The 18,834-nt window shown below is 44.2% G+C and overlaps 1 protein-coding gene across 1 annotated transcript; it reads right to left on the reverse strand.

Moving 5' to 3' along the window:
* Positions 1-680: 680 nt before the first annotated feature.
* On the reverse strand, positions 681-18,248 carry CHRNA1 (cholinergic receptor nicotinic alpha 1 subunit). The gene is made up of 9 exons (XM_049712064.1): positions 17,757-18,248; positions 12,126-12,271; positions 11,978-12,022; positions 10,808-10,917; positions 7,966-8,161; positions 7,233-7,470; positions 4,596-4,819; positions 3,195-3,434; positions 681-2,887 (listed from the first exon to the last, which is right to left on the reverse strand). Exons 1-9 carry the CDS (start codon positions 17,797-17,799, stop codon positions 2,756-2,758), a joined length of 1,374 nt encoding a protein of 457 aa, XP_049568021.1. The 5' UTR covers positions 17,800-18,248; the 3' UTR covers positions 681-2,755.
* Between the last annotated feature and the right edge of the window lie 586 nt (positions 18,249-18,834).

Here is an 18,834-nt window from a genome sequence, read left to right on the forward strand (position 1 = left end):
TTTCTGCTTCCATTTTTCGGTCTATAATCCCCATCCCCCAGGAAAACTTACCCGTCTTGTTCCAGTTTGAGGATGCTCCTTATTTCCCAAGAAGTCACCCCTTTACCCAGACACACTCATCAATAAAGCCACATGGGGCAGGACAGGGCTGGGCGCTCACCTCTAGCGGGGGGAGACAGATCCCAGCCTCCCCTCCCATTTCATCAGGAGATCAGCCCTTAATGAAGGGAAGAGATTCCAAAGGTGAAAGTCCTTGACCTGGTGACAGATTGATGCAACAGGTATTTAGGGGCTGGTGGAGCTTCACACTGTGACATTGTTGTACCCACAGGGCCACCCTGCTGGCTTCCCGGACAGGTGGTGAGCAGGGGACATGTTGGAGGGCCTCACTTTTAGGGGAGAAATGGGCTATTTGATGTAAAGAAAACAGCATGAGGGCAGGAGTTGAGACCTGGCTTGTCACTAACTAGCTCTGTGACCTGAGGGAGGTCACGTCTCTGAGCCTCAGTTTCCTTGTCCTTAGAATGGACAACATGATTTTTAAGTTCTTCCTCTGAATCCATAGTGAGTCCTGGGGGGCTGTGATACGTTAGGCAAGCAGCAGACTTAGGTGCTGAATCTCTCTCCCTCTCTCTTTTTTGGCTAATTGAAGTAAAATATACAGAATGTGAAACTGGCCATCTTTTTTCATTTTTATTTTATTTTTAATTATGGTTAAATACACATAAAATTTACTATCTTAACCATGTTTAACCATTCAGTCAGTGGCGTTAAGTACATTCACAGTGTTGTACAACCCTCACAACTGTCCATTTCCGGAACTTCTTCATTATCTCAGGCTGAAGCGCTACCCATTAAGCAATAACTCTCCCCTTCCCCAGAGCTTGGTAGCCTCTATTCTATTTTCTGTCTAATGAATTTGGCTACTCTAGGTACCTTCTGTAAGTGGAGTCATACAATATTTGTCCTTTTGTATCTGGCTTATTTACTTAGCATAATGTTTTCAAGGGTGATCTGTATTGTAGCATTTATCAAAATTTCATTCCTCTTTAAGGTTGAATAATTCATTATAAATGTATGTATATGTATGTGTGTGTATATATATATATATACACACACACACACCACGTTTTGTTTATCTATTGATGGACATTTGGGTGGTTTCCACCATTCGGCTATTGTGAATAATCCTGCAGTGAACTTTGGTGTCCAAGTATCTGTTCAAGTCCCTGCTTTCAGTTCTTTTGGGTGTATACCTAGGAGTGGAATTGGTGGATCATATGACAATTCTACGTTTAGCTTTTTTTTTTTTAACATCTTTGCTGGAGTATAGTTGCTTTACAATGTTGTGTTAGTTTCTGCTGTATAACAAGGTGAATCAGCTATATGCACACGTATATCCCCATATCCCCTCCCTCTTGCGCCTCCCTCCCATCTACGTTTTGCTTTTTGAGGAATTGCCAAACCTTTTTCCCTTTAGTTTACTCTTAAATGAAGGCACTCAGTCCTGCCACGGGTGTGTGATGGGGAGTCCCATGCAGATGTAGATCGAACCCACCTGCATTCAGACGGGCTGCCTGGCACTGCCATTCCCCGTTCTCCCTGGTACTGATGTGGATCAGATGTGTTCTGGGGATCTGATGGTCATTACTGAGCCCAGGGCTGCACATATTCTAGTTCTGGGGTGAACTGCCTTGTGGCTTATAGGTTGCTGTGGAGAAAGGAAATAATTTTCTCTCCTTGTCCAGAATTGCAGAAATGATGATGATATGTGCACACATTTCGGATTTCATTTATAGAACTAGAACCCCAAACAGGAGTGGGGTGAGGACTGGGGGAAAAGGCAGGCGGTTTAATTGGGAAGGCAGAAAGATGGCTGACACTAGGACTGAACCTCTCAGAAACACTGACCAGAGTCGCAGAATGGCCCAGATGGAGCCAGAGTTGATCCAAAGAGCAAGCGAGCAGATGAACTGGCCCAGCCCAGAGCTGCTTTGAACCTACAAGGTCTAGGTTCAAATGTCAGCTCTCCTTGTTATTTTGGGCCGTGAACTTAACCTCCCTCAAGTTCAGTTTCTGCATTTGTAAAACAGGGACAGTCGAGAGTTCTGAGGATAAATAAAAACATGCCTGCGAGCCCCTTCCCACAGTGCCTGGGCCCACGCTCAATACAGGTTAGGACCTCTTTTCCCTCAAACCCCGAGCATCAAGCTCAGGTGCTGTATTAGACTGGGAAGACCTTCCCTCACCTCTAAGTTCTAGAAACCTACTTTAAAGCAGGAGTTTTTGAGGCCGTTTGCATTGTGGTGTCCACTCTAGAATTGTCCTATTGTCTTTCTACTGCTTTCTTTCTCTCCAAGTCAAATGTTTCATCTTTTTGGGACTGGTAGATGGGGCTTTTGTAGAAGGTACAAAACTGACTTTTAAGCAAAGGATAGACTCTTTGTGTAAAATTTAAAAATTTCAAAAACTAACAGAAAAGCTCAGTTATCCTGGGCAAAATTCTTCTGGACACTGTTGGAAATGAACGCTTCATGTAGCAATCCAGATTCATTTACTGCAAAGGGTTCATTCTCCCGGCAGCCACAGCAGGAGTGAAGGGAGAAGCAATGTGAAGACACTTTGAGGCCATAACCTTATGTAAACAGAAACTTTTGTCACGAATAACAAATACAGAAAATTAAATGTTTGATAAGTGAGCATGTATCCAAGTAGACGAATTTCCCTGGCGCTGAGGTTCAGCTCAGCTTTCTGCTCATCCTTGCTGATTTAATTCAATGAGCCGACCTGCAAACACAGCCAGCGTTCCGATGATGCAGACGAGCATGAAGACTCCGAGGAGAATGTGGTCCATCACCATTGCAACGTACTTCCATTCCTCGGCCGCCTGGGAGAGAGGAATATGTTAGAATTTCCGTAAGACGATCATGGACTCACGATATTCGTGCTATCCATCATCTAGGGGCCCTTCAGTCTGTTGATCATCCCTCCACTGGCATTATGATCTTTATTTTTTAAATAAGTTATTCACAATATGATGACTTGCTAAGATGGCCTAGGGGGTCACTGGGCACATCTTACATCAGTAGCTGCCCCTTGAACGCCAACCTTCCCATCAAGCCAAACCCATCCCTCTGTGCTCGAGCATTTGACCATTTAAACAAGAGGTGCAGATCTCAAGCCACAGAGCTTACGTTATTGGACTCCTGGTCTGACTTCATGGTCTCTGCGATGTATTTGATGCCCTCAATGGCACTTTTCACCTCGGGGTGTTTGATCAGGGGAGAGTGGAAACCCATGGGTGGAGGTCCCGGCTTCCCAGAAATGTCAGAAATATCAATGTCTTCTGTAAAAATTTTTTTGTCTTGTTTTTCTCTGGATGGTCTTTTCATCGTGGAGAAGAACATGATATTTGGGATAGTGTCGATAAAAACCTGTAACAAAATAAAAAAAAGTCCACGTATGGGAATTATTGTCAGCAGGGCAAGCATCAAACTCTGATTTTGCATAAGCAATGTGACCTTAGGCGAATTATTCAGCTTCTCTGGGCCTCAGCCTCTTTGTCCCTAAAACAAAAGGACTCTACTAGATTTTCTCAAAGCTTGCTCATCTGTATCCTGTGACCCGTCAAATTACTAAGGCTAACAGAGATGATTCTGTAATGCCAGCAGCTTGCCACTGGAGGGAGCCTGTGTGCAGCTACTGACTCAAGAAACCAATGAAGCTTAAACTTCCAGACCCCCTGTAGGCACCCACTTCTTTCAAGGCCTGTGTCCTCATGATCAAAAGGTTAAAGAAAGGGCCCCTCCCATTAAAAAATATATATATAAGCTTCCTGCCCCACAAAACAGCTAGACTGTTTTCTTCTCTTTCTTGTTCCTGAAGAAATGCAACATAGGTATTGCCAGGAGTCACTTGGCCTTTAGAGAAGCAGGGACTGTCTCTCCTCCCAAAAGAATACATTGCAAGCGGTAGTTTCTCTGTCAATTCATAACAAATCTTTTGCATCGTGCACAAAAGACTGGATGTTAGTGTCTCTGTGAAGATGTATAAAAGAACCAACATATTGGAAATGTTAACACATTTTAAAATTCAGTAATGTAAATATTTGAGACCAAGTTCCTCACTAAAACTTTTTGACAATCTCTCATCAAGCCCCCTCCCTACCCCCACTCCCAATTTCTAGCCCTTATTCTAGTCTCAGCAGATGATTCTACCAGCAAAAAAATAAGCAGTCTGTTCACAAACTGGAAGACATAAAAACAGACATCTCAAGATTTCACAGCATTTGAATAAAAGGATAGTGATTTATTCATCTTCTCTAATCAGAGATTCTTTAAGGCTGAGTTTGGAATGGGCTTTGTTAATTCTGGTTTTCTTATCTCCCTGGGCCGGTTGCTTGAGTTATTTATACCCAGCAAGAAGCCAAAGAAAGTTCCTTCCCCAAAACCCCTACAGCCCAGAAAGGACTTTCCGTTCCTAAGTGCCCACAAGGGTTACCTAGGAGGCCACTGGCCACACAGAAGAGTAGACCTGCGGATGCCTTGAGGGAGGGGCAGCCCTGGGCAAAGTGTGCCGGGGCCTTGCTCGCTCACCTTCCGCACCCACTCGGGCATGACGTGGGTGCTGGGGGAGCGGTGGTGTGTGTTGATGACGATGACGGTGATGATGATGGATGCGATGACAAACACCATGGTGAACAGCATGTACTTCCCAATCAAGGGCACCGCACTGGAGGTGGAAGGGATCAGCTCCACAATGACCAGAAGGAACACGGTTAAGGACAGCAGGACAGAGATGCTCAGAGTCATCTTCTCTCCTGGACAAAAGAAGAAACAAACACAACCCACCTGTTATGGGCTAAATTGTTCTTCCACCCAAATTTATGTGTTGAAACACTAAGCCCCAGCATCTCAGGGACTGTTTTGGAGATAGGCCTTTAACGATGTAATTCAATTAAAATGAGGCCTTGGAGTGGGCCCTCATCCAATATGACTGGTGTCCTTATCAGAAAAGGAGATTAAGACACAGACACACACAGAGGAAAGGCCATGTGAGGACCCAGGCTGAAGACAGCCATCTGCAAGCCCAGGAGAGAGGCCTCAGAGGAAACCAACCCTGCTGACGCCTTGATCTTGGACTTCCAGCCTCCAGCACTGTGGGAAAATAAATCTCTGTTGCTTAAGCCACCAGTCTGTGGTCCTTGGTGAAGGCAGCCCTGGCAAACGAGCACACCACCACAACCCAAGGGTGAGAGGAATGGGACCGGCATGTTCTCAAGGTCTCGTTGTGGGGAATTTTTTCTGCAGAATTTCCTCTGAGACCTCGGCACCTTAACTGTGCTGGTGATGGCAAGCGGCAGGCATTTCCATTAGAGGCTGCCAAGCAGGGGATGCTACTTCACCTCTTGCCCAGCATTCCGTTTCTTGGCGGAACTCAGGGAACGCAGAGAGGTTCTGGGTGGTAATCGAGACCCCAGATGGCAGTTTTTCCGTCCGCAGCAGAATGTCTTAAACCTCACAGAACTGAACTGCAGCCTGGCCTACTTGTTACCCAGCAGATGATGGGCAGCCCAGAAGTCCATGTATCTTTTTCTCATTGTGGGAGCAAAAAAAAGCTGCAAGACCCAAGCCGAGAAAGGACAACATCCATGATTTCACACCACTCGCTTTCTCATCTCCATCGAAGGGGATGATTTGGGTTTTTTTTCTTGTTTTGACTTTTTTTGTTTTTCATACTAAGGAATGAGGGATTCCCCTTCCCCTGAATCTTTTCTCCAGGCCCTACGCTTTCAGGGTGAACAATTCCCGGATGCTGTCTTGGTTGGACAAGGAAACAAGAAAGCCAGGGGCTGGATGGCACTGGAATATTTTTGTGGGGATTGACCAGCTCAGATGCAGTAGAGAGCCTTTGGAAGGGACTTTCCTTGTGCTGGTCTTGGTGTTTGTGTCCTGGGAAACCCCTCGTGTGACCCTTTCCAATGTGGAGCTTTTCCCATTCTGGATGTGTCCAGATGCTAGGAATATACACAGGACCCAGAGTGGATGCAAACAAGAAATTGTCCGTTTCTGGTGGGTAGGAAAGTCTTCAAAGGTAAAAAAGAAAACAGAATTATAAATATCCAATATTGATCAAGGTCCATCCAATTTCTTGATGAATGATAATAACGATAGCTAACAGTTATCAAGCAGTCTCACTGTTCTAAATGCTTTTCAAGAGTAAATCATTTAATATTTATAGAAACTCTGATTAGTTTCCATATGGCCCTGCCTAGAGTGTTCTATCTTCACTTTAAGAAGCTTCATTTGATTGGAAAGGTGAAAAGATATTTGTTTGTGATGATTTGTTTAAGAATGAGTACAATCCCTAGAACATATGTTCGGTGGGGAAAATTCTGCCTTGTTCTCTACCTTATCCCTGTCTTGTAACAGTTGTTTAAACGGTACGTGTTGCATGAGTGAATGTGTAAGTTTGTTTTTTTTTTCTTGTTGGAGAGTTGGATTTAGACTTTTGTGGGGTTTTTTTTTTTTGGCCTTTGGATAAAATTATTATCTGTCATAAGTTTGAGGACCACCTTACCATCTTTCTTTTTTCCCTGCTTGTCTGCCGTAAATCATTTAAGAGCAGTGACTTGCTTGCAGGCATATGTGTTCCCTTTCCCCCTTTTCTGTAGATTGTTGGTGTCTCGTGAAATTATGTCACTCAGTAGGAGGTAAGTAAGTCGTCCAGGCTGATATGGGAGAAAGAATTGCCACTTGGGAAGTATGGTGTTTTGTGTAAAGATACTGCCATCTGGAGAATAGATACACAAAAGCTATTTTCAAGGGGCAAGCCGTGGGCAAAGGAGGCAAGACCCAAGTAGTCACGTACAGCAAGTGACTTCATGGGGTATGAGGCACCGGTAGTGCCTGTGATACACGCCTTACCCAGCACCCTTGGGGGCACACAGCAGGTATCCAGCAAGTAGATGCTGGTGGTTATTCACTTAACCAGACTGAGCTGTGTATGCGCATCTTCGGAGTCCCATTCAGCTCTCTGCCTGCTCTGTATCTGCCCCAGCTGGAATGTCACCACTGCACATGGCCAGTCAGTACACGCATCCTCCCAGGGACGATGGTTTGGGTCTGTCTGCCTGTATTTGTTTATTAGCCGTGGTTATTTCTGGCTTCCCCCAAAACAGTAGCCCGAGATCCATCAGGGGCAGCAGCTGCTGCCACGGCAACTGCACCCACCTGAGTCCGTGGGCAGGTAGAACACCAGGCCGGTTAAGAAGGAGAAGAGCAGGCAGGGAATGATGACGTTGACGATGAAGTAGAGGGGCAGGCGCTGCATGACAAAGTGGTAGGTGATGTCCAGGTAGGGGGTGGAGGGGCAGCAGGCGTAGAACACCCAGTGCTTCCAGCCCCGGGACTCCTTGATCACCCATTCCCCACTCTCCATGAAGTTGCTTAGGTCTGGCTGGTCGCTTTCCTGAGAAGATAGAATGAAACTTTGAATTCCCAGCCTCATCGCCCTGAGGAGGGGGAGGGTTTCCTAATCAGCTGTGACAAGGCAACCGATCCCAGCACTGTCACATACCCAGGAGGGACCCTGGGTCACCTTCGCTTTGGGGTCTTAGGTTCCTTTCCTGTAAAATAAGGGGGTTTGGACTATGGGGATTATCCATGTTGACTATACATTCAAGTCACTTGGGAGCTTTAAAATATATTGGTGCCCTAGCTCCACCCCAGTCTGATTAAATAAGAATTCTTGGGCCTGAGCCTGGGCATAGAGAATTATTTAAGCCCCAGGTGGTTCTCTTATGCAGTGCATCAAGAACCTTCCCAACCAATTGAGAACCATCAAACTAGACAATCCCCAAGGTTCGAATGGGTCCTGAGAGCCTATGATAATGGAGGGGCAGAGTTGGAGACCTGAATCACGCTTTTCCTGCATCCAACCTCCTCACAGTAGGTCACCACCCACCGGGTTGATGGCCACCACGGATCCATCATAGGTCCAGGTGCCCAGCTTCATGCTGCAGTTCTGTTCGTCAAAGGGAAAGTGGGTGACGATGATCTCACAGTAGCTTTTAAAGATGGCGGGAGGTGTCCACGTGATGTGGCCAGTGTAGTCCAGGAGCACTTTGGTGAACTTGACAATGGCAAAGTCGCCGTCTGCACTACAATTGGGATAAAAGAGGAACAGGGATCCAAGTGACAGATGAGCCTTCAATTCTGCTTGGGGATGCTAACGGGAGACAGTTGTTAATTATTCAGGTGCTAATTATAGAAGCTCTCTTTTGCACTGCATCGCTTTTTAGCTGTGGCAATGTTTTTCAAATTTGTCTGATAATAAAGATCACTGGGGTGCTTGTTTAAAATATAGATTCCTGAATCTAAAAAATAATACAAGTGAATCTTTACAGAACAAAAACAGACTCCCAGATACAGAAAACAAACTTATGGTTACCAAAGGGGAGAAGGAGGGAGAGGGACAAATTAGGAGTATGGGATTAACGGATACAAACTACTATACTTAAAATAGATAAGCAACAGGGATTTAGTGTATAGCACAGGGAATTATATTCAATATCTTGTAATAACCTATAATGGAATATAAGCTGCAAAAAATCTGAATCACTATGCTCTATACCTACAACTAACACAATATTATAAATCAACTACACTTCAATAAAAAATAAAGTAAAACAAAATATAGATTCCTGAGCACCATCTGAGTGCTGAATCAGGATATCTAGGGATGAACCCGAGAATCTACAGTTTTAAAGGAATAACAGGTGACATGGATTCACTGCGTCCCAGATTCTTCTTCCCAGTCCTCAGTAGTATTTGTGATGTTAATCTCCATGTATCCCTTCTCTGATATACTTTGAAAGTTAATTGAGAAAAAACCCAGGAATTTTAAAGAAAAACACGTCTAGTGGCTCATTACGGTGACAAGCACGTTAAAGAAGGGGTCTGTTACCTTTAAAGAACTATTTAGACCGCAGTGGGGTGGGGTCACAAACTCAGATGCCTCCAGGGCCAGGCAGGCAAGGAAGGAGGGAGGGTTGAGCCTGGCATGGGGAGAGACCCTCTCTCCCCTGAGGAAGGCACCACTCAGCTCTGCCATGGTGTCTGCGTGGGAGCGAAGGCTCCATGTTGCCTGATACTGGATTCTTCCTTGGAAGCTGGGAATCAAGACTTTTAATCCAAGGTCGCCATTTTTTTTTTTTTTTTTTTTTTTTTTTTGCTGTACGCAGGCCTCTCCCTTTTGGGGCCTCTCCCGTTGCGGAGCACAGGCTCTGGACGCACAGGCTCAGCGGCCATGGCTCACGGGCCCAGCCGCTCCGCAGCATGTGGAATCTTCCCGGACCGGGGCATGAACCCATGTCCCCTGCATCAGCAGGCGGACTCTCAACCACTGCGCCACCAGGGAAGCCCCAAAGTTGCCATATTTTTGAAAGTTGGATTTTTCTAGAGAAGTTAAAAATTCAGATTTTAATGTATTTCCCAATTTTCAAATGTTGGCAATAATTTCTCATTAAAAAAGGCAACATGGTAGATACTAAAAAAATAACAAACTATTTCTGCAGGTCTTGTTCGGTGGGTGGTCTGCTCATTCCAGAACAGCCTGTGCCCCAGGGCCTTGGCAGAGGGCAGGACGGTATAATAGGTGCTGAAAAGTGGGTGGGGTCTACCTTGCTGGGCTTTCAGGGACATGTGGTATATATTGTGCCTCACTTCATAAATCAAGAGATTTTCTTCTCATTAATTTTTCCTTGGGACTGAGAAGAGGCTCTATCCAGAAAACTACGCAGCTTGAGACCCTCCCAACAGAGCAGAGGGAAAGGATGGTCTATGTCTCTCCTTCGAAGCAGGTGAAACAGGATTCTTTCCCCCATGAGGGTCTTTCTGAGTGAGCTTATCAAAAGGACCTGAGGATTTTAATTGCTTCCCTCAGATTCTAAGTGAAAGAGAAACTTAACTCTGAGAGATAGACACTCTGTCCTATGAGCATACTTGTCCAAAAGTTTACACAAATGATTGTGTACTTTGACTCGAGTCTGAATCCCAGGTCGGACTGGAAAATATGTAATAAAATATCAAAGTTGGGGAGGGTCGTCTTAAAAGGTATCATTTCTGCTCACTAGCCCTGGCCACCTTGCCTGGTGAGTCTGCTAGAACGCACAGCCTGCTCGCTCCAGACACGTGCTATAGAATGTCAGACCACAAATCCTCTAGGCCAGTGTTGAATGCTCCTGCCTGGGAAGGATGCTCTTTGCAATGAACATTCCCTGACAAATGAAGGGCGTATGATAATGAACGTGTCATTAAATTGGAGTGTCTTGAATCACATTATAATTTCACAACATGCAGTCTGTCACAGAGCCCAGTGGATGGGCTACATAGGCATCCCAGGCCATCAGCAGCACGCGGCATCTTGGGATGCTGTGAGGATGTGATGAATAACAACCCCAGGAGGTTCAGACCTATTGGTCGGAAGGACATTTACTTCCAAGGAACTCAATTATATGATGTTTGGGTTCCTTGGATAGTTGCCATATACCCTACAGGAGCTCTCAGGGATTAAATGTCCCCCACCCTGCAGCCCTGTTTCAATTTGGCTCTGATAATTGTTTCTATTCATAACACGAGACACCATATGGCACCCCTAGCATGTCAACTTGGCTCTTGGTTTTTAAGGGTTATTTAATGTGAACAGTGGTGAGACGCATGCCAAGAGTGGCAGCCCTTCCGTTAGGGCACTTGGGCTCCACCTGCCCCCGTAATGTCCGCCTTCTAATCCTGTCTGTTTTGCTTACTTGTTATAAAGAACTAGGTCCGGGTGCCAGATCTTTTCCGATGGAATGTGAATTTTTTTCACGCCACCATAGTCGTCTGGGTTCCATTTTAAGTTGTAATCCACCCATTGCTAGAAATGAAGACACTTAGTCGATTAAAAAACTAAAAATATTTTTAAAATCTAGGCTTATCAAGAGCTCTGATGAGCATGGTAATTCAGGTATGGACAGAAATTGTGTTCCAGTAAGAAGGGTTTGATTCAGAATTCAGTTTTCCCCTTAGTAACAAGTAAGAGCAAACACAGAGCACTGAGTACATGCAGGCACTGTTGTAAGCATTTTACCCATATTCATCATTTAGTCCTCACAATGTTCCCATGAGGTAGGAGTGATTATTGACCCCATTTTACAGGTGAGAAAACAAAGGTAGCCCCAAGTAACGCCACCAAGTGGTAGCAGATCTACCAGGTACACTGCCCACCTTAGGAAAGGAGAATGACCCTATTGGGAATGTTTTCCTCAAGCAGGCAACATCATATTTTTATAAAGTATTATATTTTCTTCTACATTATGAAAGTAACATATACCCAATGCAGCAAATTTGGATAACACAATGTTGAATTGTCTCCCCCAAATTAATATGAAGTTCTAAACCCCCAAGAATGTGACCTTATTTGGAGTTAGGGTCTTTACAGAGGTAATTAAGTTAAAGTGAAGTCATTAAGGTGGGCCCTAATCCAATATGACTGGTGTCCTTATAAGATAGGGACATTTGAAGACAGATACATATTCAGGAATAAAGTCATGTGAACATGAAGACAACGAATTCTGAGCAAAGGAGAGAGGCCTGGAGCAGGTTCTCCCTCACAAACTTCAGAAGGAACCAATTCTGCCAACACCTTAATTTTGGACTTCTGACCTCAAAAACTGTGAGACAATAAGTTTCTGTTGTTTAAGCTGTCCAGGTTGTGACTTTGTTCCAGGAGTCCTAGCAAATTAATACACACAGAAAAAGCACAAAGTACAATAAAAAATAAACACCAAAACATGATCCACAGCCCCACTACCCCAAAATATCTACTTTTAACATTTTGGTACATATCCCTGTTACCTAAATTGATTCCCTCTGGGCCCGTGTTAAATTTCAGGGTGAATAAAAACAACATGAATGCAATTATCTAGCTGAGTTACCTGTTTCAGACGAACATTGGTTGTCACGATCTGATTTACTTCATCCTGCAAAAAAGATAAGGCCCCATCTTTAGGAGGACAAGAGGGGAGCCAGGGGAGGATGGTCCGGGGTGGGAGGTGTGGAGAGCCTGGAGCTCTCTTGTCTCACCACATTGATGAGCTGTATCAGCTGCAGGCCCACCGTCACCTCCACGGCCTTGCGGTGGTCTTCCACGGGCCGTACTACGCTGTTGTAGTTTTCAAATAGCTTTGCCACCAGGCGGGTCTCATGTTCGGAGCCCAGGACGAGGCCAGCTGAGACAGCAAACAACACACTCACTGTCAGAGTCTGCTCCCACCCTCTGCACACACTAACATGAGTAACTGAGGTGTGGCCAACTCATGGAAGGCACGCAGGCCCCCTTGTTGAAGGGCTCCCTGATGCAGCTATTATTGCCTTGAATTCCTTTCCAAGTGCAGCTGCCAATGTGGTCCCTTCCCAGTGGGGCATGCCAGATTATCATGCACCTGTACTTTGGACAGATGACATTCCTTCATCCAGCATCTGTCTGCATCAAGTTTGCTAGGAACACGTACACACAAGAAGAAAGGTCCACACAAAGTCGGTCTTGGTATTTCAGAATCTGGTCATGATGCAATGAAATCTCAGATTGGCTGGCCTCAGAGCTCATGATGCTATGAACAGCCCAAAATTGATGCTGATTCACACCCACTAAGATGTTATTCCATAATTAACAAAATTAAAATTGACAAATATTGGTGAGGTTACAGAGAAACTGGAATCCTCATATGTTGCTGGTGAGAGGTAAATGGTGTAGCTGCTGTGGAAAGCAGTTTGGTGGTTTCTCACACAAGTTATACACAGAGCTACCATATGACCTAGCAATGCCATTCCTGGGTATATCCACAAACAAACTGGTCATACAAAGATTTGTACATGGGGTGGGGGGTGTATAAATTAGGAGGTTGAGATTAACGTATACACACTACTATATATAAAATAGATAACCAACAAGGACCTACTGGGCATTACACTCAATATTCTCTAAAGGAAAAGAATCTGTAAAGGAATATACATACATATATATATGACTGAATCACTGTGCTGTACACTTGAAACTAACACAGTATTGTAAATCAACTATACTTCAATTTAAAAAAGAAAAAATACAAACAAAAAACCCCCAAAGCAAACAAAAAATCTGTACATGAATATTCATAGCAATATTTACAATAGCTATATGGTAGAAACAACCCACATGTCCATCAATGGATAAATGGATAAACAAATTGTGGTATATCTATGCAGTAGAATATTATTCAGCCATGAAAAGGGATGACGTTCTGATACATGCTACAGCATGAATGACTCCTGAAAACATTATGCTAAGGGATAGAAGTCAGACAAAAAAGGGCACATATTGTATGATTTCATGTATATGAAATATTCAGAATAGGTCAATCCGTAGAACAGAGAGTAAGTTAGTGGTTACTAGGGACTGTGGGGACTGGGGACTGGGAGTGACTGCTAATGCGCCCAGGGTTTCCTTCTAGGGTGATGAAAAAGTTCTGGAATTAGTGGTGATGCTTGCGTAACATTGTGAACGTACCTAGTGCCACTGGACTGTGTACTTTAAAATGGAAATTTTATGTAATGTGTATTTTACCATGGTAAATCTTACATACTTATATATTTTTCCATAATTTGAAAAATAAAAAAAGTAATCACTGCTGATGGGCCCATGTCCCAATTAAGTTGCTAAGAGTGAAAACCACATGTTCTGCTGACCTGGGTTTGGGGCTCCTATTTGGAGCATGAATGATTCCAAGGAATCTTTACTACGTTTTCCTTCGGGATGGAGGGCAGTATCATCCAGTATTCTCAGAGCCCACAGGCTTTGTGTGTCCAGCGTGATGTGCTCCTTACCAGCAGGCAGGCAGGCAGACATTCTCGCCTGAGATTCCTCGGCTGACTTGTCTGAGGTCATGCGGCTAGGGCAGAGCTGAAGTTAGAGCCGGTCATTCTGTGCCGTGCTCCTGTACTCCCTTTTAATGTTATGAATATGCTGGAAACTGTACAGCTACATGTGCCATTATTCCTATGAGAAAATGTGTTCCAAATTCCAACAAGTTCCTTATGAAGGATCTCTGTAACTCAAGCCTGCTGTGGTCTGGAGGTTGCCTGTTCAGGGCTGGGAGAGGAAGTAGACACACAATCCGTTTGTCCGGATTCGTGTAACCAGATCTCCCCTTTCCGCAGGTTGTTGCTGAAACTACACTTTTTCCCTGGGCCAAGACAGCTTTAAAAATGAAACAAGTGAAATGCTTTCCCTTTTTTCCCAGTTGTGTTAACCGATCACCGCTAAGGCAGGTGATTGGTTGTGTTTTTTTTCCTCCTTCGATCCTAAGTTTGGAAGCGTTTGCCAACAAAATAATTATTAAGTAAAAAGTAATTCCGTTTTCTATCTTTATTGATCAACAAAAATAATAACTAACACACCCAACTTGTTTTGTGCTAGACTTCCTTCTGTGTGCTTTATATGTACTAGGTCTTTCAATCCTCATAACTGGGTGTGGTATGTACTATAATTGTCCTCACTTTACAGATGAGGAAATTGAGGCCCAGATTTCATAAATGGTGGAGCCAGGATTGACACCCAGAGCCCATGCTCTCAACCACTATTTCTCATCCAGAACTTTATATCAGTTTGAAACAACCAATGTTATGGAATGAATTGAAACATGTTCATGCTCCCGAAAGTATGTGTTTTAATTAACCTGTAGAGCTTTATTAAAGGTCCTGTATTTGTATTACCTTATTGAATCCTTATAAAAATCCTATGAGGTCAGTCTTTACTCCTACTTCACAGATGGGAAAACTGAGGTCTGGAGAGCTGAGTCATGTATTCATGGCTCCCAGCTAGTTAGAGGTGGGATTATAAGTGGAGGCCATCTGACGAGAGGGCCTGTGCTCTTCACCACCTCCCTAAAGGCCAATGTATCATGTCCATTCGGATTTTTGAAGGTTTCAGTATAGCTCAGATATCTTTATTATGACCTTCCTGGACTCTATATACTGAATGCCTTACCTAGCCTACCTCTTCATTTCTAGTTTCCCAAATTTTCTGAACCTAAAAGGGTCTGTGCAGAGCTTTCATGTGGCATCTCCCCCAAACTACCTGCATTTGAGGACCCTTAGAGCAGCATGTTGTCCAAAGACCCAGGTTTTGCAGGTGCCCCACTGAGCCCCTGGGATGCAGCTGTCCTCTGTCCTCCACACCTTGTCTATCTTGGGGCCCACCTAGCCCACTGTGGGAGCAGTGGGGGACTGGGGTGGATCACTGAGTGCCTTGGCCACTGGGTTTGAGGTTATCGCTTTGGTGTTACCTTGGGCTGCTTATTTTTAAGTGACCGTTTATTCCAGTTTGACAGGAAGAACATACTAGAAAGCAACAGAGAGAGCAGATGCTCAGCGTTCTGTGACAGGAAAACTATGCAGGCCAACCCTAAGTTCTGCTAGGGAGTAGGGACCACTGGGGAGCCAGGCACGCTGGGGGTTCCAGGGATACTCACTTCTTCCTCTGCACCCTCGCCAAGGCCAAGGGACCTTGTGCCTTTCGTAATGAACTTCTAAGGAATTTCCAAGGAGGTCTCCATTTCTTAGACCATATTCGTTGGTATTCTTTTCTTTTTTCCTCCCCAAAGCAGGGTAGAGTGATAGAAAACTTATAGGACCTGAACTCAGAATTCTAGGATTCTGTTCCCAACTCCAGTATGGTCTGGAGAATTGGACCATCTCTTCACGGATTCAATAAATCACAGTAAATACTTTCTTTAAAAGGCAGGATGTAAATTAACAAACACAGACAAACACATACGTAATGTCAGAGTCTCCCTTTTCAGCCAAATCATGCTGGTCATCCCTATTCAGATGGTGGTAACGTTAATTCATTCACATATTCGTTGAACATTTGCTGTGTGCAAAGCATTGTTTGAGTAGCTTTGAGGTTTTCCAACATGAATCTGATACAGATCCTGTCTTCCTTCCTTCATGGACATTGATATTTTCCATTTACATAAATAACTGTAAACAAGCTGGAAAGTAATATGCCATAAGAAAGGTGGTAATGAAGTGCTTGGGATTCCTGAGCTGGGGGAGAGGAAAGGTTATAATGAACGTGCTATAAAAATAGAACAGAGATCATTATGTGTTACGCTAACACGGGAAAAAGTGTCCCTCACTTTTGCCCCCAAAGGACTGAATCTAAGTAGGGGAACCCAGCCACAATTTTAAAGTGTTCTTTTGTCCCATACTAGTCCAATCTGTATTTTTATGTGGGGAACACCTTGGTGGGTTGGACAAAAGGAATTCTGTCCTGTTAATAGTCACCTTGGGTAATTCTTATCTCAACTTGGTGCTGTGTTTCTTGCTACCTTTTCAATTTCAGGCTGTGTTTTCTGACCATGCACATAAAAAAATGGAGTCTGATCACATTCCAAAGTTTGTACATGAAGTGACTTTGGGAAGGTCAGTTCATGTCTTTTAGCCTCAGTTTCCCTATAATATAAATTTGAAGATGTTGGATTGCCTCGTCTTGCTCTAAATTTCTGTTAACTATCTGTGTGAATTGACACCAGCAAACTCTAGGTTTGATCTAAATACACATCACATACTTCAAAAAAGAGCTAAACTTGCATTTTTGGAGATCTTTGGTGTCCTAAAAGATCTCTGAAGGATTTTTATATACAAACATATCACTTAAGAATTTCCATTGAGTGTAGTGTTTGCAAACACACACACACACACCACCACCACCATTACCACCAAGCCAGCTTTGGTTGGATCGAGTCCAAATCCCAGAGGATATAGTTTATCAGAGTTTAGGCTATTTGTTCAACTCTGCTATTGAAAACCATTTATAATACAGCTCTTCACCTCTCTTGCCCAGAAGACCTGTGTTTGTCAGAGCAGTATTAGAGAAGAGAAATCACAGAATGTCAGTCGCCTTGTTTCTCAGTTGAGATGATATCACCAGTAAACTTTTATATGAAGCAGTCAGCAAACATCTATTTCCCTCGACCGGAAGTTTGGGATTCAGGATAGCTTTTCAGCTGCTGCGTTGTGACACATTCCAGAATTGAACGCAGGTCAAGGGCTGTGCAAGGTTTTATGGTTTCAATTCAAACCCAAACCTACATATAGTAGTGTCCTTTTAAAAAAAAAAAGTAGGCCGTAATGCATTCATATGAATTTTTTTTTAGCTTCAGAAGTTAAAAAAATTACAAAATATTTCATCTCTCATGGAGAGAGTTTAGTTACAGTTATGAAAAGGTTTCTCCCTCCAGCACATGGAGCTGTCAATCTATCCTCTTCATTTTCAGAATTCTCCTAGAGCCATAAAAAGACTTGTTAACCATACTGCTTGTGATTATAAGTCACCCTTCTATGTTCCTATATTTGTTCAACTACGATAGCAGCTCCGGGATGGTAGAAGAGGTGCTGAATCAGATCATACGGATTTACTAAGATGCAGGCACTGAAGGAAAGAGAGATTGCATGTCTACTCTGTAGCTTTTGACCAGGCAGCTCCTATTTTAATTGGATAACCCAACTAAAACTCTTTATCCACAAACCCAATCAAGCCAACATCGGTGAGAAACGGACAGAGCAGCCTGGGGCTGGTGAAGTCCTGCCATTCTGTGTTCCCATCAGAGAAGCAAGACTCTGGTTCGGGGGCGTCTAGTGCTTTAGCCTCAAAGGAGCAGCCCTGGCACTTACCTGAGCAGAGGCCAAGGAACAGCAGCAGTGGCCGGGGCTCCATGGGCTGGTGGTGGGGTGTTCGCCTGGGCCGCTCTCTGGCTGGACACTCAGCTGCTGGAGAGTTTGGCAAGTGAGTGAGCTGAACCAAGCTATTGTTTACACCACCTGTTTGTGGCAGTGACAGCTGGGCTGCCCGGAGCCCTGGAGCCCGGGGCTGAGGTCCTTACGTTATTGCAGGGCGGACACTTTACACAACTGCTGGAACTTTGACAAGTTGAGGGTGAACTGCACTGTGTTTTCAATGCACCATGAGTCAGGTCTTCATAAAAAAAAAAAAAAAAAAACACGTTAGAGTAGGGAATGAATTATTTTGCCCGGTGAGCAACTCCCTCCCTTTCGTATAAACCAGAACCTCATCTGTGTGGATTGATTTGATCAGGGTCACTGGGTCTGAGTAGATAGTCAGCTGTGTGTGTAAGACACTGATCATCTAAATCACAAAAGTCCACCTTCTACAGAGAGGAAAATTTATTTGCTCTGGTTCCCTCTAGGCTGAGAATGCCTGGGGCTTCTGTGAGGGAATGAATTTGAAAAGAGTGGGGTTGGTGCCGCTGGAGAGAATTCCATGTTTGATTGGGTTTGGTTTCAGTGGCTTCGTCCATAAAACTGGTTTTACGATGGCCCCCGGAGTGGCTGTTCCCAGCCCTGTCTCTGTATCAGGCAATACCTGTCCTGCAGTGTGCCATTAGCGACAGCAAACAGCCCACCTCCCATGTCCTGTTATTCAAGTGAGAAGTAATTAATGGGAAAATTGTCCCACTGCATAAGCGCTGTTCCAGGCTCCTACTTCCTGCCGTCATTCCTCTGCCTACTCTCAGGGAAGCAAAGTGCTTCAGTTTTTCAATTTATTTGTTTTAAAAAAAAAGATCCTGAAAGCCAGTAGTTAGTAATTGCTCAGTCAGAGAAGGATTTTTACCAAAATAGAAAAGGGAGCAGTTATTTAAAGACACCCTGCCGGTTCCTTCCTTTCTTCCTTCTCAGATTGAATCAGGTGAAGAAGGTCCCTCACCTCAAGCCCAAAGACAGCATCCTGACC

Source organism: Orcinus orca, chromosome 7 (assembly GCF_937001465.1).
Source record: "Orcinus orca chromosome 7, mOrcOrc1.1, whole genome shotgun sequence".
NCBI classification, from domain to species: domain Eukaryota; kingdom Metazoa; phylum Chordata; class Mammalia; order Artiodactyla; family Delphinidae; genus Orcinus; species Orcinus orca.